Source organism: Falco peregrinus, chromosome 14 (assembly GCF_023634155.1).
Source record: "Falco peregrinus isolate bFalPer1 chromosome 14, bFalPer1.pri, whole genome shotgun sequence".
Taxonomy (NCBI): Eukaryota; Metazoa; Chordata; class Aves; order Falconiformes; family Falconidae; genus Falco; species Falco peregrinus.
Window position 1 is genome coordinate 4,294,966 of NC_073734.1, and position 22,739 is coordinate 4,317,704.

Consider the following 22,739-nt stretch of genomic DNA (forward strand, 5'->3'; position numbering starts at 1 on the left):
TTCAAATGCGCTCGTGGGCTGTAATGGAATCCCATGGGGTCTGGGGATCTCTGAACAGTTGATTCACAGTTTGGAACAGTGCTGTAATAAATAAATGCATAAATAGCAACTTCAAAACTACAAAGATACCAGAGGAGTACTGCTTGGTTAACAGAGTAATTGTTAATGAAGAGACTTCAGACCGGAGTACTGTCAGAGAGATACTGTTTAGGAAAGCAATGGGATACAATTTATCTAACAGTTTCATTAACAAGTTAGAGGAGAGCACGTTTGAATTGTGGTTGGATTGACTGGTGCTGCTGAAGCTGGAAAGAAAGCAAACTAACCTAAGACAGTGAATTATTTATTACCACAAATCCAAACAGCAGAGTGGCCATGAAGAATCGGATCAGTGGGCTGAATGCAATAAGATGCAGTTCAGTGCTAATAAATGTAAATTCATACACCCAGGGAAAAGAAATAAACAACACAAATACAGATTGGTTCCAGGCAGTTATTTGAAAAACAGCGAATCTGGAAGGACCTGCAGCTGTTAGCAAGAAGCAGACTAAATACGAATGTGCAGTGCACTATCATGCACCCAAGAACTGTTAATCCTGGACAGGACGAGGCAGTCTCTACCATTTGTGCATGCCACCAGCTTCCTAGAAAGCTGTAAAGAAATGCAAAGTCCAGTAGTTAAATTGGGGTCTTACCATAGCCATGCATAGAATTTTAGGGCTTTTAAGGACTTACGTTTTCCAGCAGAAGATTTTTATATCCTTCCAAAATCCCTTCTAAAAACTTTTCAGGGTGTCCTGTGACAGTAAGTTCCACAGTTTAATTATATGTTTGCAAGTCAAGTATTTTCCATGGCTGTTCTAGAATTTGTTGCATTTCATTAAATATCTTTCTCTTATTTGTGTTGTAGGAGGGAGAGAGTAATCTGCATCTCTGTAATTATTTGATACTTTTTTCAATTCTCTCCTCCTGTGAGATCTCTTAGGACGTACTCAGAATAAAATATTTTTTTCATGTCCCTTGTTGTAGAAACATCCAGGAATAGCTTTGTATTATCATATGTATAAATGAGGAAGGGATAGAATCCTGCAGGTCAGACTTACAGTTTCAGTTACATCACTGAGATATGTTCATAGCTGGAATGACGACTGTTTTCTGTTATAACTCATTTTGGAATAGCTCAGAATAACTCTAGGGATCATTTTACTTCAGGGAATGTATTTTATGTCCCTTACATCCAGGAAGTGTGCAGGGGGTGATGGCACAAAATGGACAGGTTGCAGATGCAGACTTGTGAGTGGAAGCTGGAATGATTAAATAAGCATTAGTCTACAAAGGTCTCTTTTAGAGACTGGGAGAGGATGGGCATTCTGTATCTTCAGCATGGTATAAATGAAGGAAATGTAGAATTTGCAGTGTAGGAGCTGTGGAATACAGAGGAGCTTTATCTTGAAATTAAGGATGGAGAATTTTCAAGCTGCATGGTAGAATGGAACTGCCATCAGGAGGAGCTAAACATGTTTTATGTTCACATGTGCACGTAAAGAACTAATTCTCATTTACATTCAGATCTCTTTGTACCATTTTGGCAGCATGAGTACTCCATAAAAGGGATGCAGATATAATGGTACATTTCATGAGCCTTGCTTTGTGTTTTTACAGCTTAGTGGTATGAAAGTGACTTGTCGTAGATCAGAATCCTCTAAGTAAAACGTTATGTACATCTTTGCAATGGCTTTGGGCAGTGTGGTCCATCAGTGCGGATCATCGAGAGAGCATGAGAGAAGACACCAATGGAGGGAAATAACGGAAAGCAAAGATTGGACATTGGATTAAAATGGGATATATGCAAGCACTGGAGTAAGTCTGCATGGATGTGCTTGCAGCAAGTATGAGAAAGATCAAGAGAGCGCTCTGCAGTCATTTATTTGATTGAAGTGCTTCAAGATTTTTCTTCTTAGGCAGAGACTGTTTTCTTGCATGCCATTCTGATGAGATTATTTTCTTCCTTGTAGTAGAATTTTAACTCATCTGTTTCTTCTGTTCCTAGGCATTTGGGTCACCGGCCCCAGTTCCATCCCCTGAAGCATGGGTTTGATGAATGGTTTGGATCCCCAAACTGCCATTTTGGACCTTTTGATAACAGAGCACTCCCCAATATCCCTGTGTATAGGGACTGGGAAATGATTGGCAGGTAATTCAGCTACTTGCCTGGTAATGTTATTTTCTTTGCTTTCCCTGCTGACACTACAGTGCTGGAAGATAAGCGCTAGCGTAGAAAACCCATTTCAGTGAAAAGGGGTTGGCAAAACCAGCAGCTGCTTCAGAATCAGAGTTACAGACCTAGTTGGATGGGCAGTCATCTACAGGTGCTTCACTCTGTGCATAGGACTTTTACAGTGTGTCAAGCATTGGGAATATCCTGCCTCATATATGATCCAAGATCCTTATTAGAGAGTGCCCTGAATATCCTGCAGTTCAGCAGTATGCCAGTGCAGAAAAGATGCTTGTAAAAGGTCATGAAACACATGAACAGCCCTCCTGGGTCAGGCCCAAGGCCCATTTAATCCATTGTAGTCTGCGATGACCACTAGTATTGAACGCCTATAGAAAGGGTATAAGAAAGCATACGTGGAATGGTCTTTCTCTTGTATGGCGGTCCACCTTCCTAAACTGAAGGTTGTGTCCAGATCTTTAAATAGCCACTGACTCAACTTCTATGAACTAGTCTTGTCTCTTTTCTAAACCCATCCGTGTTTCTGGACTCTACAACATCCTGTGCCAGCATCTCATTTCTTGCTTTGCCCTCATACTTTTGAACAGCATTTTCCCTCTAGCCTGGGGATGCCCAATATCCAGCCTTAAAAGGCCTGGGTGGTGGTTTCCAGTGGAGCCAAGACAGAATTAAGGGAAAGCCTTGTTGGAAAACACACAAGGTAGACAGAAATGGGAAGGTATAGATTAACTGTCAAGAGAGGTGTGAGTTTCACATCTAGGAGAGGAAGCAAGGACAGTCCTTCCTGGGGAAAGAAGAGGTTTTGAAAAGGCAATGCTGGCACTCAAGCACTGTTGCCTGGGCAGTGCTTGCTGCTTCTCAGTTGTGGTTGTGGCACTCTGACTTTGCCAGTTAAAGCTGAGATAATCCAGACCTACTTCTGTGGTATGGATGCCCCTCACAGACTAGACATGGTAGTTGACCACTAAACTTTATTCTAAACTCCTAACCGCTTTTTGTAGGAATCCTGTCTTCCCCATCTCTACCTTACCATCTAAATTTAAAGTTGAAGCTTGTTAAATATGAAGCTAGATGTTTGATTCTGAGTACCAAGGCAAACCTGCAAGTTGCATGTGGACTGTCTAGGGATGTGACTGCTCTGGAGTGCCATCTGCCAAAGAGAGATGTTTGCTTATCCCATTGAGCCCTAAAGGCTTCCTGTGATGATTTCACTCCTCTACTTCTCTTGGAAGCTGGTTCCATTCTGTACTGAAAGACTTCTTTATTCCTTCTCTTCCTGTTTGTAATAACCTTTTGTCTGTTTGCATAACACCATTCTGTGCTCCAAGTCTGTCGTCTGTGCCATTCCTGTCCATTCACTTTTGAGTCGGATATCATCTTATTTCACTTGCTGTTACTCTCCTGAAGACTGCCCCCAGCCCTTCTTTGCTTAATTGGTGTCTAAAGATACTTCTAACATAATGTTTTCAAAGCAGTCCAAGTTCTGATTCCAGGATTGCTCTGTGTTGCTGGAAGTTGTTTTGTACTTCTGAAAATTTGCATTTTGAACAGCTATTTGAAGGAGTAGCAACATGAGATCTTTAAGCATACTACCCCTGTTCTGCTAGCTTAACAGTGAAAGGTCAGTGGCTCAGGTTTGTCCAAAACTCGCAGTTGTCATTAATTTAGATCTAGCTGTTTCACTGCTTTCTCTTGTAAGAAATAATATGGTGTCATACTTTTTAATATCTGAAGAGAGTTTGCTGGGTAGCAACTGTGACCTCTTTGTCACCTACTTATACAGTGAGTAAAGGGGAGGGGGGAAGCCTTTTTATGTTGTATATTCCTTAGGATTGGGGGTTTTTTTTCTCCTCTCTGATTCATTTTATCTTAAGATATTATGAAGATTTCAAAATTGATCTGAAGACAGGTGAAGCCAACTTGACCCAGATCTACCTGCAGGTACTGTATTTTAATACTGGTTTCTAAGCCACAGTGACTTCATGCTTCTTTTTTTTTGGAGAGATTTATATGGCAGAGGATGATTCTGTTAAATTAATTTTTATTGCTGTTTACAGGAAGCTCTCGATTTTATTAGCAAGCAGCAGGCCAGCCAGCAGCCATTTTTTTTATACTGGGCAATCGATGCTACCCATGCTCCTGTTTATGCCTCCAAACAGTTCCTGGGCACTAGTCAGAGAGGACTGTAAGTCTTGGTTTTGTGGGTATTGTTGGATTTTTTTTTAATTAATACCTCATGCTGCAGAAACAGAAACCCTAAGCATTGTTTTCTAGATCTGCGCATATAGATAATTTCTCAAAAGTGTATACATGTGCTGAAATACATTAGTGAGGACTTTGCTTGGATTGTTCTTTGATGATTTTACTATAATCTGAAATAAAGATCATGTGACTAAAATGGGGTGGGAGGGGGAGTCTAAGCTCCTTTGCCAGTTGTGTGAGTAATGAAGTGCTGTATGTGGCACAGATGATTTTTTGGAAGGCTTTTGTATGATTAGTGCCTGTTTTAAAAGCCTATAAATCAGAACAGCAAGTAGAAAAGCATGCATGAAAACTGTAATTTACAGGTGGCAAAGAGCTCTGTAGTTATTGTGAGCCTTGCTTCTGAGAGTGCAGTTTCAAACCAGCATCCATAAGCAAAGCTATGTTCTAAGTTTCAAGTCGATGGCAAAGTGGCTTTGCCTATGTTTGAGAACTTTACAGCTAGATTTGTATCAGTTGCTGGTCTCTGTCCAAGAGTGGCTTGCGTCTGAATGAATTCTGACTCTTAATACCCAAGAGAGGTTGCTCTCTTCAGGTAAGAGACGCGGGTTTTGCAGTGACAGTGGAAAACTCTGTTGCAGGACCTGATGCATAAGAGCAGTATTTCTGCAGCACAGGTATAAATTATGCCTGCTGAACATTGTGGCTGATTGTAGTGCATTATGCTGTGTGACACTTTTCCTCTTTTGCTGCCTTTAATGTTTTGCATCTACTTTTGCCTCAGATATGGGGATGCTGTGCGAGAAATTGATGATAGCATTGGAAAAATCCTAAAACATCTTCAGAAACTGGGTATCAGTGAAAACACTTTTGTGTTTTTTACCTCTGATAATGGAGCTGCTCTCATTTCAGCTCCTAAACAAGGTGAGTCTCAGATAAATAAACCTGGGCTGGGGCTGTGAAATCAGGGCTTGAATCTCTGTCTTGGGGGGGTGGGGAAGAGACATGTACCTGTGGTCTTCCTTTATGCAGTTAGGAGAAACCTCAAAATGCAGAGCGTTTATGTTTAGAGTTAGCTTATGTTCATTACTTCTGGTCACTTTTGGAGGAGTTATCCTTGTTTAAGTGGACTTTTGGCCTAACCCGGTGTGGTTGTTCACCTGTGTGCATTTCTACATGGTGCTCCGCTGTCAGGGGATGAATATTTTTTTATTTATTTAGGACCAGGCACAATATCCATCTGCCAAATGCATATTTGAGCTTTCTGAATAATTACAGAGTTCAAGAGTCCCTCCTTCTTTAGCTCTCATCAAAAATGTCAAGAAGAAAAAATATTTTTGTTACTTTGCAAGTTTTCTTTTGTTTAAATGATTGTTTCTCTCAGAGTCATTGCAAATTGATTTTATAACCCACTCTCTTCTATTTGGAGGTAGGTTGTCTCGTGGTTATTGGACCACAGAGCAGGGAGTATCCTGAGTTCTGATTTCAGCTGAACCGCTGTGTTTGACTTTGTGTAACCTGGAATCGGTCACAAGACCTCCCTGTTTTTCCTCAGCAAGCTTAGCTACAAGGTTGGGTTAAAAACCCAGGCATTTCTGCAAAGCACTTCCTATCTCTGAGAGTGAACATCCAGGGAATGCACAATTATTTTTCTCACTCTTGTATCTGCATCTAATACTGCTCTGGTACTTTAAACGGATTATGAAAAAAAGATACTATTTCTGCCTGAAAGCGTCAGATTTCCTTTAGTTACAAACAGCAGTTAACATCTTTAGAGGGAAGGAAAATGCTAGCAAAGTACTTTCTGTTTGTTTGTATGTTGTTTGGGTTTTTTTTTCTTTGTTTTGTTGATAGCAAGTTGTGTTTAACTGTCACTTTCTGTGCTGAAAAGACACTCCTACAATTTCATCACAAACAGATATTTTAAAAAAATCCAACGGAACAAACAAAAAAAACCCCCAAACAAACAAAGCCCAACCCAAAACAACCCTGGACATCTTATTTGAAGAAACATTCATGCAGAAATGAAAAAACTTAAAACTAGCCTAAACATTTCCTAGTTGACAGTGTCCCTTTGAAATACAGTGTTGCATATTGTGGGTTTTTATGGCTTTTTTTGTCTCTCTAGGAGGAAGCAATGGTCCTTTTCTGTGTGGCAAACAAACCACCTTTGAAGGTGGCATGAGAGAGCCAGCTATTGCTTGGTGGCCTGGACATATACCTGCAGGAGGGGTGAGTGTCTGCTTGTAACAATTCTGATCAGTCTAAGTGGACTGAAGTGAATGGAGTTGTTCTTGCTGGGTTCAGTGAGCTTCAGTTCAGACTTTTAACGTGCCCAGCGTGTTAGTCCAGATGCTTGTTTGAATAAGGAGCTGAATGCTGCCCCAAGAGAACAACGCCATTCTTGTTCATTATTGTGAATTTGCATCTAGAGTGTCTAGGATCAACACTTCTGTGAGCGCCAGGCAGTCTGGTCTTTTTGTCTTCCTGCTCTATTTAAACCCTTCACTCTTTTCGACCATGGTATTTTTAGTGGGTTATATATTTGAACAAACTGAAGTATAAAGACACATTGCTAATGTGTGTCCCAGTTTAAAGGAGTGTTTTGCCCACACACACTCTCCGTGCCCTGAAGTATCAAGTGATTTGACCCTCAGGGCTCTCACTTTGGTGTTTGATAAAAGTTCCACTTGGGGGGAGGTTTAGATACCAGACTGTTGCTCTTTCCTGCCTGTACAGATATGATCACTTCAAAATAATCCTCCAGTGGCACTACCAGCCTCTCTTGTCCCAGTTCTCATTAAAGAAGGATGCAATCAATTCTTCTGCAGGCAGGGTTCACAGTAAATAATACAGATTCCTTCCCCTTTGTGAGCATCTCTCATCCCTGAAGAAAGTGATACTTCATTAACTGGGCACAGTGCTTAAGACTGCAAACTATTCATAAATAAAACATTTTTCTAAGTTGCATTCCTTTTGATGGTTTGATTGAGTCAAGATAATGATAATTTATCATTTACATTTAGGAGGAAGCCATCAGGTACCTTAGATCTGCAGCTGAGGGCAGGAGGGTAGTTTGGTTTCATCATTTTTTTTTTTTTAAAGCGTTCACAAAACCTACTAGGGATGTTTTATTATTTTTTTAAATTGAAATGAAAACAGTCTTTTTGTTTAAATTTAAACATTTCCATAAAGCCTTTACAAGCCAAGTACAACAGCCTTGGGCTAGCATACAAGAACATGAAACTGAAGCTGACTGTTTTGTTTTCCATGTCCAAACAAAATAATGTGCTAAAAGTAAACATGCATTATAAATGGGGACAAGTAAATAGGAGATTTAAAAATTCTTTCCATTGTAGTAACTCAGTGTAATTAAGAACATGAGTAGAGAAATCACTGTGCCTGCTTATTTTCTAACTGTGACTGGCTGGTACCCTTCTCACAGGTAGTCTTTTGCATGTAGTGCAGCGGTGAAGCTTTACATGGCACAGAACACTCTCAGTAGCCTGTTGTGGTGCATGGCTTCTGCTTAAGGCCACAGCTGAAGCTGCTGTTTGAATTCCTGTTAACAGCCATTTCTGTGCAGAGTTAACGTGTTTGTGTCGGTGGGTGGACTGACCTACACTATACTATCATGAACCCACACATGCTTGGTGAGCTGGCGAGTGTGCTTAAGGTTTATTGGGGCACGTATGCGCCTGAAAATCCCCTCCTCCACCACTGCTGATATCATCCTTGGCACTTAAGCACATGCTTAACTTTAAATCCTTCCTGTCCTGGGCTCCAATTCGTGATGCTGCCTGCCAAATGTCTGCATCTGCAGGTGTTACATCCCAGATGTCCTCTTGGACTCCGTTCGGGTACCTTGAGGAGCCTGTTCTGAACTCTGTCCCCAGGATGTGCTGCTTTGCTGAGTTAGACTCCCATATGATGCTACTGATAAATAAATATGTGATAGCTACTTATATGTCTTTTCTGCTTGTATTCTTGCCATCGAGGCTGCAGCACTGGTACCCACAGCAGCACTGACTACAGGTGAGAGGTTTGGCATTGCTTCTGTGTAATACAGCTCACGCTATGTTGGCCTGTAGGGCACCTGTAGTTATTGATTGATAATTGTCTCTTTCACTGACATGAAGTGACAGACACACGTTTGCTAGTACAGTTTTGGCTTCTTTTCTGTATCTTACAGAGTCTGTAGCTTCAACGTCTTCTTGACTATGAGTTTTTAAATCAGTCAGCCTAACTCCTGTGTAGTCCAAGTAGCTGTAAAACATGGGGAAACTGCTTCAAACTCCTCGTTGCTCTTTCTTTTCAAAAGTGTTGAAGGAAACAAAGGCTTGGGAGCCTTGAACCAGGGTGGAAGTGAAAAGCTTCTCAGGAGTGCCAAGCACAAAGCTGAAGGGTCAATTCCTTCCTACACTGGGGTTGCTCCAGGAGCCCTGGTTGTTCCTTTCCAGCCACAGACATTTTGAGGAGCGGACAGACAGTCAGTGACCATTTCAGCACAACTGCAGCCAGAAAAAGAGAGTTTGTGTCTCTGGCTAGTGAAATCCAGTTATTGAGTGAAAGGCTTATTCCACTGATGGGATCTAGCAGTTTATTAATGACCTTATTGATATATAGGGTTGGGGGGGGGTGTTTTTATTAAAGAATACATTTGTTTGCTGAAATAAAGGAGTACCGTTTTATTTAAACAAAAGAAGTTAGGTGACAGGATTGTGAACACTTGGCAGGATATCGATAGAGGTTAGGATAATTGGTGCAGTTGGCTGATTTGCAGTTTTTTGGGGAGAGGAATGCCTCGGGAGTGTGTGTTGCTCTTGGCATCAACATTCAGTTAATTCTGGTCCCCCCTCAGGAATATTTATTCACACACAAACAGGCTTTCTGCAGTTTCCTCCTCAGCTACGTTTTCCAGGTGAATTCACAACAAATCAGCATTTCAACATTCCCCACATCACATCTGCCTTCTGGAAGGATCCAGCTGGAAAAAAAAAAAAAAAGAATCATATTCTGTTGGTATTTGAATCCTCCTTCTCTCTTCCCTCACCCTCCTCCCCTTCCTCTCTCGTGCCTGCTTCCTGAAGGAGAAAAGAACATATCAACCCAAAGACAGCATTGCAACCTTTTCTTCACTATCTCCCATGGGGCGCAAATTGAAATTGAATTAGACAGGGATATCAGGTCTGCTTGCTGTGATAACTGTAAAAGGATTTTATTTAAAAACACCCTGACATTTGTTCACCCAGTTTCAAATATTTAGCTTTCCTCCTTTCCATTCCTGGCGGGGGCGACTTTATTAATTGTCGCCTTTGATTCAGAGTTAAAGCTTGAAAGCACTGATAACAGCAGTGGTGACTATTTCTTCTAGCAACGTGGCCCACAGCAAAAGGATTTCATTTTCTTAAAGACGTTATGTGTATACTGAGAGTTTATTAAAAAGAAGGGGGGGAAGGAGGGGGGAAAAATCCGTTCTTACGTGCGTAATACCGGCTGTTTCTCACTGATACGAGCAATATCTGATCTCGCTCTTTTTTATATATTATTTATTTTCTCTGGGCTGTTGCCCTCTCTGGATTTTTCTTTTTCTTTTCTTAAAATAAATAAATAAATGGGAAAGGCAACTAGAATGAAAGAGCACTGTTGACAGGAGAAAATGGTAATTTTTTTATTTTTCTCTGAAAATACTTCAAAGTTTTATATAAATATTAACCTTTCCCCCCTCCCCCCTTCTTCAATGTGGTGCTGCAGAGCACAGATAAATCCAAGTGGCTGTGGCATGGGCATTTAATTTCCTTAAGAAGTTTTCTCTGCTTCACGGAAAAATGTTGTCTGAGACCAGAAACGTAATTGGATGATTAAAGAGAGTCATCTACATCTGGTTATGGTTAATAAGGGCCAGTACAAGAAGACCATAGTGGCCCCACAGGATTGTCACAACACGATGTATAAATTAGGTGATATTAGAGGCACAAGTCTCAGGTCACCGATTGCCTCTTGCTGCCTGTTATCAAAAGATTGAGGCGAGGGAATGCAGTGACAACAAGTAAAGTGACTTTTGGATTTGGCTTATAAATTGTGAGAGGTCTAATTACAAAAAGTGTCAGAAACCAGTTTGCCTGCCTGCTCCTGACGTAGCAGTTGTCAGGGAGCAGACGTGTGCCAGATCTCCTCTTTATTAGACTCCAAGCTCTGCATATGGTGTTCTGCTGACCCTGCAGCTCTCCAAAGGCATGCTCGGGGTAAATTAGCCAGCCGATGAGCCTACAAGGGGCTGAGCATCTTCGCTGAGATGCTGAGTGCTTGTAATCCCCTTTGACTGAGGGAGTGCAGCGTTCCCAACACCAGTGGCTCATGAAGCTGTCCAGCTCTGTAAGGAGTGAGCTGGTGGTTTGGGGTTTTGTACACTGTTTTTTAATGTGTCCGTCCTTTCTGAGTGCACAAACAAGACCAGAGAAGAGCCTATGCAAGGGGCCGGTCCAAGGAGCACGCAGCAGTGTCCCGCAGCTAATCCCACAGACGACGTGGCCAGCTTTGGTTCTCCCCAGCGGTGCACCTTTGCCGAATGGCCCCGGGGAGACCAAGGAGCAGGGTTACACCATCAGAGAGCTCAGTTCTGTTTCCCTCTCCACAGCTGTGTATCGGAAGATCCCCATTCTTTTCTCCAAGGGAGGGAACTTGACATATACATCTGCTTTTTGTGAGGGATTTGTGGGCTCACCTCTGTTTGTCACTGCCTACAAGGACAGGCTGAGGATGACCTCTTTCAAGCTGCCTGCTGCAGCAATGCCTGTGAATAAGGCTTAACCTCAAACGCCCGAGACCTTCTGCAAGACCTATTGATCTAGGTCAACTGATCCAACTGCTTTCCTGGGCAAGGATTTCCATGGTCAGGCTTCCTCTTGTGCTTAGAGTTTTGCACTTTGTTTTCTTCTTAAGAGTTGTGGAGGTATTCTTGTGTGCAGCTTTAACTTTATGTGTTCCTGCCAACATCTTTTGATGAATGAAAGCCATTAAATTTTGAAATTACTATAATCAAATAATGTGATATTGTAACGTTAAACTTGTAATTAGTCCCCTGCATGTTGCTTTCTCCAGTTTCTTTCTTTTTTTAACTTAATTCTTCCTTTGTATTCACCTTTTTCAGCCCAGTCTCTTAATAAAAGGCTTAGTGTCCCAGCGAAAATAGCATTTTTCCCTTTAGTTTTTTTTTCTAGAGTCAGCATCTCACAAAAATTCATTTATCATGTTATCATTTGTTTTCGTATTTAAGTAATGGGTGTCAGCTTTCAGGCTGGGAGTCTGTTTGTGAGTAGGAAGAGGATTCAGAGCTAAAAAGTCTTTGGTAGTCCCAGCATTGTAATGTTCACACTGCCATTCACAAGGCTGCTGCTAGGACTTGGATTTCAGTCAGAAAGTGCTTCTGTACTTACAGATGGGGGCTTGTATCAGATGGCTTCTTGTTTCCGAACAAGTGGTATGGCTGAAAAGGCTCTTTTATGTTGCATCTTGTGCTTGTGTGTCCTGGTGCGAAACAGTCTTGCTCTTGATTTGAATGTATCTGCTTTAATTTAATGTGTCACTGGCTAATTAAACATCCTGCAACAGGTAACTGCAGCATACTGCAAGCAGAGTGGGAGCAAAGATGCAGAAAGAATCAGTCAGAACAGACTTTTTAGTTTTTTAAAATATAAATAATTAAGACCAGAGAGATTAAGTATGGCTTCCAATTAAGGAAAGGGAAAAAAAAACAGGGGGGGAGGGAAAAAAAAGCTTGCACATCTCCATTGGCGCCAAAACCAGATGTTTTTCTCCCTTATTAAAATATATACTAAAAGTACCACAACTTTACAGTTCTTGTATTTCTGGAAATGGTTTGCAGATTAAGTCATTGGGCTCTTTTTGTTATTATCCATCTATCCCTGTGCTTTCTGGGAAATCTCTCAGGGCAATCTGGATTCCAGAGATGACCTGGAGAGGCTAGAAATCAAGGACCCTTTTTAGCGCCCCTGCCCTGGGTTTAAGTGCTGTTTTTTCAATCCACAAATTACTTGCAATTTGCAAAATTAAGTTGAACTCTGCAAAAACATGCTCCTGTAAAGCGGGTACATACAGAGAAGTGAGAAGAGAGGAAAATGAAAAAATGAATCAAAATGCAAATGTTCACTGGAAGTGGAGAAATATGGATCATCTGCTTTCTTTTATTATTTTAATAGGAGGTTTGCTGGTGACCACAGCACTGTAAAGGGAGATATTCTCAAAAGACGTTTAGCTGAGAGGGAGGTTCAGGAGCCAATGCTTCTGCTTGGCGGAACCAGCCTGTTTCATTTTGGCTTTTACTGAAGGTCTTTTTGCAAATGCGTTTCTGTTGATTTTTCAGGTCAGTCATCAGCTGGGCAACGTGATGGATTTGTTCACCACCAGCCTCTCCCTGGCGGGATTGCAGCCTCCTGGTGACAGACAGATTGATGGCATTGACCTTTTACCTGCCATCTTGCAGGGCAAGCTAATTGACAGGTTAGTTATGAGCCCAGAGCTCCGACCCTTGCATACTAACTGAAGTGATGCCAAATTTTGGTTTATTTTTTAAATCAGATTTACAGAAATATTTTATAAACTGAATTGATGCCTCTTTGCTCCTGCTCAGTGAGGTGGGGTAGCACCAGAGATTTACACTTTGTGCTCATTCTCCAGTGGAGCAAGCAGAGGTGGGATTTCCTGACATGTGGCATGTTGCCATACAGTGGAGTCTGGGGACAGATGAAAATGTCAGGGGGTTAGCAGGGATCCCTGGAACAACATATGGCAATAGGGGAGATAAAAGCCTGAGAAACGTAGCCTGGGTAGGGGAGAATACATTATTTATTACTGGAAAAACATCCAAGAGTATGCTGGGTCCTTATAGCCCCTGCTCGCAAGAGGTTGAAGGTAAAAGCTGCACTGCTGCAGCTGATCTGGAAGCTCATCTCCTCCCAAGGTCCTGTTTCTGTGGATGCTTTTGCAAGAATAGATTTGGGTTAAAGACCTGGGATCTTTATGGGCATGGAGTGCTGTCAGCTGTTGGGTACAGGCACCAAGATCTGACAGCAGATATCCTTGGTGCTCTCATTGGAAGGGCTGGAGGTCAAGAGAGGTCTTGTAGTTGTGATTTTGATGAGAAATTTGGCAGCCTGGGAAACCTGAATATAGACATATTCTTTGTCTGTGAGATAGCAAAGAAATGTATGTATGGAAAACATACTTGAGTTCTTTTCTGTGTTGGATGTGAGCTTTTATTCTGTAAAATTGCATTTGTGCCTGTTAAGCAAAAAGCATGCCTACCGTATTACCTGAGAGCTCAGCCAGTGGCTGATGAGAGGCATTGCAGGTTCCTCAAACAGTTTATCCCATCTATACTTCTGAAAGTTTGTAAAGCTGCTTTGTTGTTTTAAAAGATAACTTCATTGCAGTCACCAACCCCTTGGAACTGGTGCTGTTTGTGTAACAATAGCAGTCACTCATGGCACATCATGGCTTTTTTTTTTTTTTTTTTTTTCCCCCAAACCCGACCAGGTCACAGTTTCCACAGCCCCCCAGAAACTTTCCAGGAGATGAAGTTGTTGTGTTCTTTTAATCTTAAAAAGGAAAAAAGTGAATGGGGCTAAAAGAAATCAGTAATAGCAGAATTTAGAGTATGTACTGTAATCCTCTTTCAAAGATGGATTTTTTTTTTTAAAGCAAAAGCCTAACCCCCACTTCTTCAGTCAAAGGGGCACATAATAGCTTGTCAAATAGTGAGTGTTTACAGCAAGGAAAGAGGAGACTGGCATACTTTGTGGCATATTTCTTTGGGCTTTTGTTTAATGGTACTGGTTTAAATCAGGTTCTGTACTTGGGCAGATCTCTCAAGCTGCCTTTATTTCACCGGCATTTCAGGTGCCTTAAGGATGCAGGAGTGGGCTCTGCTGGCAGTGGCATTTCCCCTTTGTTCACGGACAGTTCCTGGTGACAAAGGAGAAAAGCTCATCCTTTGTGTAAGGAACCTGCAGGGGAGGCTGCAATTTTAAAATAGAAGAGATCTAAGGCCACTCCTGTCATTCAGACATGGATATTTTAATCTTATCTTGCATTTAGGGATTGTTTTTTCAAGGTGGCATCACTAGAGTGAGTATTTTTTGCTGAGTGGATCTCTGAAGGAAAGACAAAGATGTATGTACCCTACTGACAGTGATAAACAGATTCACCGTCTTGTCCTGTCAGCAGCCTGAAACAACTGGAAAGAAGAGCTGACTAAGTGTGATGTCCCTGTGTGATGAGCTCCACCAACAAATCAAACTTCTCTCCTGCAGATAGTCCGTTTCAGTAAAATTTTGTACTCTTCCCTCAAACAACAGTAGCATGTTATTGGGGGATACTGCCAGGAATGATGCCCTAGGAAAGGGTATTGTGTGCATGTGGGTGCAGACCAAATGCTTCAAGCAAGGTGCATTTCTCAACTGTATTTTTAATTAGGAAAACCTTCCGGGGGAAAAAAATGCAGTTTTCAGTGGTATGTTTAGATAGTGCCAAGGGAGGTTTTGCAAAAAAAAAATAGTCAGGAGATAATAAAGCATGTCTGGCTGCCAGGTTTTTCCATACAGAGTTTTCCTCAGGTGTCATCCAGAACAGACCAGCACCTGGTGTCCTCCCTGACAGACTCTCCTGTCCATGTGACACTAACGGTACATAGCTTGGTGCTGCCATAAAGTGGAGACTAAGCATCACAGAGTCTGCAGATCCCCCTTTCTCTTGTGTGCGCGCGCACACACACACACGCCACTTCTGAGACATTTGGTGTTTAAATCGGCATGCTCTATAGGAAATAACAGGGTCTGATAGTTCAAGGATTAACAATCACTGGCAGCCAAGCTGTATAATGTTTCATTCTTGCGCTGTGTGAGCTCTCAACTTGATGAACACTTTAAAAAATGTTAATTGAAAACGTTGCAGTAGAGACTATTAGGAGGCAGCCTGTTTCTGACTGATAGCTGAATCGGAAGTCAGACACCATTAAAGTGTTTGTCTCCCTTATCAGCGAGGCTGCTGCGGTGGTGGCTGCCTGGGTCTAGTGTGTTGGCGTTTCTCATGCAGCTCTGCTCTCCTTCTCAGGCCCATATTCTATTATCGTGGCAACGAGATGATGGCGGTGAGAATCGGGCTTTACAAGGCTCACTACTGGACCTGGAGCAACTCCTGGGAGGAGTACAGCAAGGTAACAGGACACTGACCTGCACCCTGGTCTCCTTGGTTCTGCCAGGGAAAAAGAACCCTTTAAAGCAAAGTTTTAATTTGGGGAATGTCACTGGGGCACTTGCAAACCAGCCTATTATTCACAGCCTCTTAAGAGCTACCAGATCTGCTGGTGAAGAGGTGTCACCCCTCTACTGAAATCGGAGACAAGTGAAGGAAAATGAGCAAAGTCCAAGTTGTTCTGAGGGGTGCTCCCTTTAATCAGAACTTAATGCCCCTTAATATTCAGCTTCTTTCCCTGTGGAATTCTGAGCTTTCATGTGTACCCTTACAAAGTTTGGAGTCCGATGCTGAATTGATCACGTATCTTACAATTTCTAGTACAGAAGACCTGGTGCCCTGAACTACTTAAATGGAATAGGGATGGGTTTGTTGGTTTGGCTTTTTTTTCCCCTTGAATGGGAAAAGGAAAGCCATAGGAACGGCACAGTGGAAAGAACAGCGGTTGTTGAAAACAGTAGAGTACATGTATTTAATCTATTATCAGCATTTTTGTGAGCCCATATCACACTATAAGATGTTTTACATTTTATTTGCCAAATAAGCACAGCTTTTGTAATTTCCTGGCTGATCTTCTCACAATTGGATGTTAAGCACTATTATTTTTCTTCTTTTGTATCTTTCTTGCCTCAGACTTGTGTACTAAACTCTGGGGCATTTCTTGAATGGCAGGTTCACACATGTGCCTTGCTGATTATACCTTTAGACATGAACTAAATGCATTATGGCACAGCTCTCAGCAATTTTGACAGCAGGCTGGTATTGGGGAGGGATTGTTTGTATGATTTTTTTTATGTCTTTTTTTTTTTTTTTTTAACTTATGGTGGGTCCTCAAGGCATCACAGGTGCAGAAATAAGTGCTGATGACATTTGTCGATATAAAAGTGCATGGTTTCTTTCATTGGGATGTCCTGGGGGTAGAACGAAACGTCAGCTCCAAGGGAGTCATTTACATTCAGGGCTGTAAATATGTGCATTTGTCTTTTTAAGACTGTAATGCTCCAGGAATCAAAGTTTCTGTTTTACACAGAGGAAGGAGGAGGAAGGTTGGCTCCAGAAATGCATTGCACACTGTCTCAATGCTAATTCTACGCAGCTAAAATGAGATAACATATCTGTCTAGGTTAGTATGCAAGTAAAACCCATATATCACACGAGGCACGGTGTGGAGGATTTTCCCTGTGTGAGACACACTGGGAGCTTGCATGTACGTGTGTATGGGTACATGAATGGGCTTAGAGGCATGCTTTTCCCATGTGTGTGGAAGATAATGTCACACGTTATTTGCTCTCCATTGTCATATAAGCACATACACACAGTTACCTACCTAGCTGGGAAATAAATAAACGTCTGCGTTGATCTAAACTTATTTGTACATGTCTGAGTATGTGTGTAGCTGTGATAATGGGGACCAGTTACTCATTTCAAAGGCTCTCCTGCTGTGAGCAATGGCAGTTGTGCAATTAAGGAATATTTATTTCTTTCTAAGTCTTTGTTTAACCACTGTCTGATAAAAGTCAGCAATTATACTGTACATCAGAGAGATTATTAAAAATTCACTTGCTTTCCTGCAGCTTGTATCACATGTGGTTGATGTGGGTAAAATTGGAGCACATTAGTGGACAGGCTAGCCATTAACAACATGCAGAGGAAGCCGAGACTGAAATTTGTTCCAATTCTCCTCATGTCCTCAAGCCATTAATTATAAACCTTGCAAGTTTAAAAATAGGAATAAATCAGAATGCAGGACAGTTCTACAGTTCTGATTCCTGTTTTAGGAGACCTGTAATCTCACCTTACAATACAGTTGCCTCTTTTAGTGACTGGTTTTCCCAGCTGTATTGATATTGGACTACAGTTACGCTGCCAGAATATAAAAGGCCAATTTGTTTGCTAATTTAATTTGAAAAATGTATTTAAATACAAGCACGTCTGCGGCATTAGGAATTCTGACTGTTGGCAGGTTTGCCGTTCGATAAGTTTGATTTGCTATCCCAGTAGAACTTCAGCTAATGAGGCCTTGTTGTATGATCTTTAGCATGGGTTCCTACCATATTGTGAATCCAGTGTGATGACTTAGTAAACTTCCAAATATGATACTCTCTCTGTGTGAAGGTCCAAACTCAGACGTGGAATAAACAAGTGTATCTGGTTGGCATGTCACCCATTTGAAAGAGATCTGAAGTTGGCCAGATGTGTCAAAACAGCTGTCTGCAAATTTTTAAGAGGGTTGTTTTATGGGTAGTTGAGTATCTCATTATTTTGACAGATACATGGCATGTTTTAGCCAAACCTTCTTTCACTTTCAGAATTCCCTTAATTGACAGTGTGGGAAATCATTGATACAGAAAACTTGAGCTGTTTTTAATGCACACTCTGTGAGTTTTTGTTTGACTTTTAGATGAGATTATAGCATTAAAGCAGCCAGAACCATGTTTTCATGTTGATATTGGAAAATATGAAATTGGTGCATGTCCTGGGTCTGTTTAGGACTACCAGGTCTTTCAGGATTAACTAGAAGGAATGTGTGCAATTTTGGCCTCTAACCTGGAAAGCTATGTGTTTCATTGTGGCATAAGTTAGTTAAGTAATAAAATATGTATACACAAATAAAAATGTACCGGAGAGACGCAGTTTACGGAAAGCAAAGCCTAGCAAAGCAGAAAGGGATATAAATGCTTCTCTCCATATGGCACTTGGAATATTTACACTGGAACGATCCCATGCAAGCAGTACACAGGTTTACAGTCATCTTAGACTCCCATGACATTAACATGCCCTTACTGGTCTGCATCCTCTGCCTTATGGCCTGGGATTAAAATTTGTCATCTTTCACAAAGATGAAGTGTGCTGTTCTGTTCTTCCTATTTTTTGTTTGTTTATTTTTTAACCCTCAAGCAATTTTTTTCTAGTCTGACTCCTGTCATAAAGTCTCGTAATCTTTCTCAGTGCTGGAGGATACCTTGATGCTGTCTTTTCTGCTGGCTTAACTTGATTACTCTGGTAACTTGCATTCTTGAATGGTTAGTCTCTTGAAAGCATAAAGGGAAAGCTCACTCAACAGAAGCAAGTGAGTGTAAGCACTCTGTGGGACATTGTCCTGTAGGTTGCATAGGATGCTTATTTGGGTCTGTTTACCTGGCTTCCATCTCCTTTCATATAGGTGGCTCATGTTTACATAGTTTGACATCTCTGACATTCAAGACATGAGAAGTGGGACAGAGGTAAATGAAAGGAAACATTGCTTGAAAAATGTGTTTATATTTTTAAATAGTAGAAAAATTGTAAATAGTTTGGTGGGGAGAGAGAGATCTTCCTCCAGCCCAAGGGCTGACTCCCTGTTGCTCTAGGACTGGTGGATCTCAGTGCATAAGCTTTTCCGCCATCATTGACCAGCTTTTTTCTGGTAGCAAAAAATCAGTAGTGATAAAAATAGCCATGCACTGTGTGTTGGAGCGGAAGTAAGAACTAAGGATAAAGCTGGGGAGATCCCTCTCTTGTATGGTGTAACACGCAGGACTTTTACTGGAAGTCTCCTGTAAAATGCTGTTCTTGTTGCTTTCACCATCCGTCCTTTTAACCTGTAAGTCATGCTTGTTCATTACCAAATTTGAACTGGATTGCAAAGTGCATGACAGATCATGCAAACTTGGCGTTTCTGTTTTACTGCTGTTCATGCCCAGAGCCATGATGCCAGGTGCACAGCGTCCCATTCCTCAAATACGCACGCCGAGTCTGCATTGTTATGAATTATTTTGTCCACTGGGTTGAAGGGAGAGGTACATTTCACCTTCCTTGTTCAGGAGAGGTCTGAAAGCAGGGGGAAAAAATGAGTATTCTCTATGGATTTATCTGAGTAGTTAGCAAGTCCTTCAGGAATTGCCTAATTTAATGCTATGTAGAGGAGGCAGGAGTATGAGCTGGCAGGAGAAAGGAAATTTCCTTCTGCCTGCCACAGAGACTATCCAGCAGAAAATAGTTCTTGTGCCCTCCAAGAGCAGTGGTGCAAGAAAGGAAAAAAATAATTAAGAAAAAAAATGTGGAAAACGCCCTTCAGTTTGTTGGAGAGTGGCTGATAACATCAACCTTTCTGCTGTCAGCTTAGTATCTTGTTAGTAGTCTTCAGTGGTTTTTCATGAGAGCTCCTGTGTCTTTAAATGATTGGTGTAGGTGCCTGCCAGAAGACCCTATTGTTTTAATGTAAAATGCCAAAGGGGTTATTCCTGCTGCAGTCTGTCTGATTGCCCTTCTCCTCTACGTGAAGGGATCGATAAAGCCTTTTCTGCAAGGGGGATGTGAAGTCAAGTAGAACCTCACAAATAATGACATTTGATTGTGGTCTTCTGAGCATATGAGCTAGCCATTGATCGCTTCTGCTTGAGAGCCGCTGGAGCCTTGCTGATCTGCCCATCTTCTGGGGTCTCTTCCAGACAGTTAACACATTAGAAGCAATTTTTGTTCAACAGGGTTGAAGCTTGGCAGTCACACTTTCAGGTGTCTGGTCATTCAGAGATCCAGTTTGGGAGGCTTTTGCTGGGAATTGCCAGGCGAGTGAGAACAACCACTTACCCAATGCTGTGGCAAGCAGCGAGAAACAACGTTCCTGGCTTTAATTAACTGCTGTTCTTTTCTCCTTCCAATATTAATACAGTTCTGCCGCTCTGGGTTTTGTGTGGCGGAATGAGGAGACATGACCAGGAGACAGACCCCAGATTTGCTGCGCCACTATCAAAATCTGCAGCCGCTTGTCAAGTCGGAGGGATCTGGGATAGCGCCAGTGTGACGAATTGCCAGAGGGCTTACGTTAACACAAGTGGTGATTCCATCGCTTGGCGGAGAGCCCAAACTGGCAACCAGCTGTATTTGTCTCATGTCTATATTGACATAGCATCTGTGGTCCATTTGCTCTGGAAATTAAAGCATAAGCTGTGCAACCAATAGCTGCTAGATTTTAGGAACGGAAAAACAATCCAGGTTACATGATTGCTGGGGAGAAGGGCAGAAAGACGTGCTCGCTGAAAGGTTTACCTGATCTGCAGGAAATGTGGGTTTGGGGTTTTTTTTAAAATAATTGCTGGAATTTGTCCTGCAGCAAACACGTCTGCACAGTGGTACAAAATACTGCGCCTGTGTAAGAGACTGGGTGCAGGAGCTAAGCTATTTCTGGTTGCCATCTGATGCTCTTTTATGGGCTCCCTTAGAAGGCATCGAGCCACTCCAGATAGGATATTCTGGTTTGGCTTTCATGCTTTTGTAATTGAGGAAAAAAGCTCCAAGAATTTGCTTAAACACAAGGAGTGATCTTTCTACTTTGTTTGATCAGTGTTACCTGTGAACATGCAAATTACAGTGGATGGTGTGCAAAGTAAAATATTAGGCATGTGCTTTAACTTGCTATTGATCCCCTGCATACTGTCATTAACAGTCTGACAAATAACTAGCTTGAAGGAAATAACAGCAGATGAAGTGGTAGTTGGTTTGGGGTTTATTATCCTGGTGATAGGGCAGGCATAGCTACCTCTTTGCTCTTCTCAGACAGAACATATCTTTATTTCTGGGTGAAGTTGCCATCTTGTTGACAATGCCAGGGAGCTGAAGCTGGTCCCTTGGTGTAAATGGGGAGAGCTCCTCTGCAGCCTATGGAATGATGAGGCTTTTGCTGCTGCTGGGAACCTGGCACATTTGCATTTATTGTTAAAGCCTGCAGTGTTCTTGGGTCCACAAGGCACGTTGTCGGCTCAGGCTTTTACCAAAAAAAAAAAAAAACCCCAACAAAAAAAAAACCAGAAAAAAAAAAGAAAGAAAAAAAAGTAAAAAAGTTTTGTTTAATGAAGGGCAAGAAATGATCCTAAATGGTGACATGATTTAAAATTATCGTCTAGAAGACAGTCCCCTTCCTCATCAGCCCTGTTCCGCAGCCTGCTGGGGTAGCAGAGCTGGAAGGCAGTTCCTCTCCTACCCAAGGCATACACAAGGAGTTTTGGCATGTCCCTCTGCCCCAGCTCCCAGTACCACACATGACCAAATTTACATGCTTCCCAAACAACCACAGGCATTGTCCAGATGCTCCAGAGTGTGGATTGTCTCATCTTTAAATATTTCTTAAATCTCAAACAGATTTACTTTACACTGGTTTTGCTCCAGAAAAGCAAAGCAATCCAGACTTGGGGACCTCAGACTTTCAGTTCACTGGTATAGCTGGTTTTTCTCTTCCCATCCTGAGAACTGAAAAGGCTTTGACTTACAAAACAGAATGGCATAGAGCTATGGATGATAAATTAAATATTCTTTTCTGTCAAAGGGACAGAAGACTAGGCTCATACTTGTATCTGTAATGTATTACTTTGATGCAGGACAATGCCTTGATGAGGGGTGTAAGAATATAATTTTATGTCTTATTTTTTGCTCATTTGTTGATGAGCAGGTAGAAAATAATTTAAACTCTCTCTGTGGGCTGAATATTGGCAGTTACACAGTATGTAAAAATAATAATAGTCAGTTTTATTTATGAATATAGAAAGGCCTTAGAAATGTAAAAGGTGGTTTCAGCCATATTTTAAGTGTGTTATTTATCAATATCATAAAACGATATGCTTGATTTTTTTTTTTAATTTATTTTATTTTTTCCCCAATAGACTACTTCTGAAAAGGGTATTGAGTGCTTAGATTAGAAAGACAGGTAGCTTTTGGCTAGTGGCATCAGGCAAGTTGTCACAGCACTTCCTTTCCTGGGAGCCTTTGGGATGTAGCCTGGGCTGTGTGCTGGAGTCTCAGCTACAAGGACTTTATGGGAAACAAAAGATAAAATGTAAACAGAGGATTCTATAAACAAATACCCAAGAGACTAAAATCTTCTTTCAAACTAAAGCATTTGCAGCTGAAGAGCATTGTACCAATTAGCAGGCTCTTAATTAAATTGCTTGTTTGATTTGCATCCAAATTATAATTTGGATGTTATGTAGGCTTTGATACCTTTTCATTAACCGTTCCTTTTGAGGAAAAAAAATAATCTGTTTTTCACTGTGTGTTT

At 41.5% G+C, this 22,739-nt stretch overlaps 1 protein-coding gene across 3 annotated transcripts in view; it reads left to right on the plus strand.

The window, feature by feature from the left end:
* Positions 1–22,739, plus strand: part of GALNS (galactosamine (N-acetyl)-6-sulfatase) — a 48,891-nt gene that overhangs the window by 7,487 nt on the left and 18,665 nt on the right. For all 3 annotated transcript variants that reach the window (XM_005235456.4, XM_027783941.2, XM_055818500.1), the window contains 7 exons: positions 2,051–2,194; positions 4,111–4,177; positions 4,294–4,421; positions 5,223–5,362; positions 6,567–6,670; positions 12,822–12,958; positions 15,569–15,671. In XM_005235456.4, the coding sequence (XP_005235513.1) occupies positions 2,051–2,194; positions 4,111–4,177; positions 4,294–4,421; positions 5,223–5,362; positions 6,567–6,670; positions 12,822–12,958; positions 15,569–15,671 (823 nt within the window). The remainder of the gene's footprint in view (positions 1–2,050; positions 2,195–4,110; positions 4,178–4,293; positions 4,422–5,222; positions 5,363–6,566; positions 6,671–12,821; positions 12,959–15,568; positions 15,672–22,739) is intronic.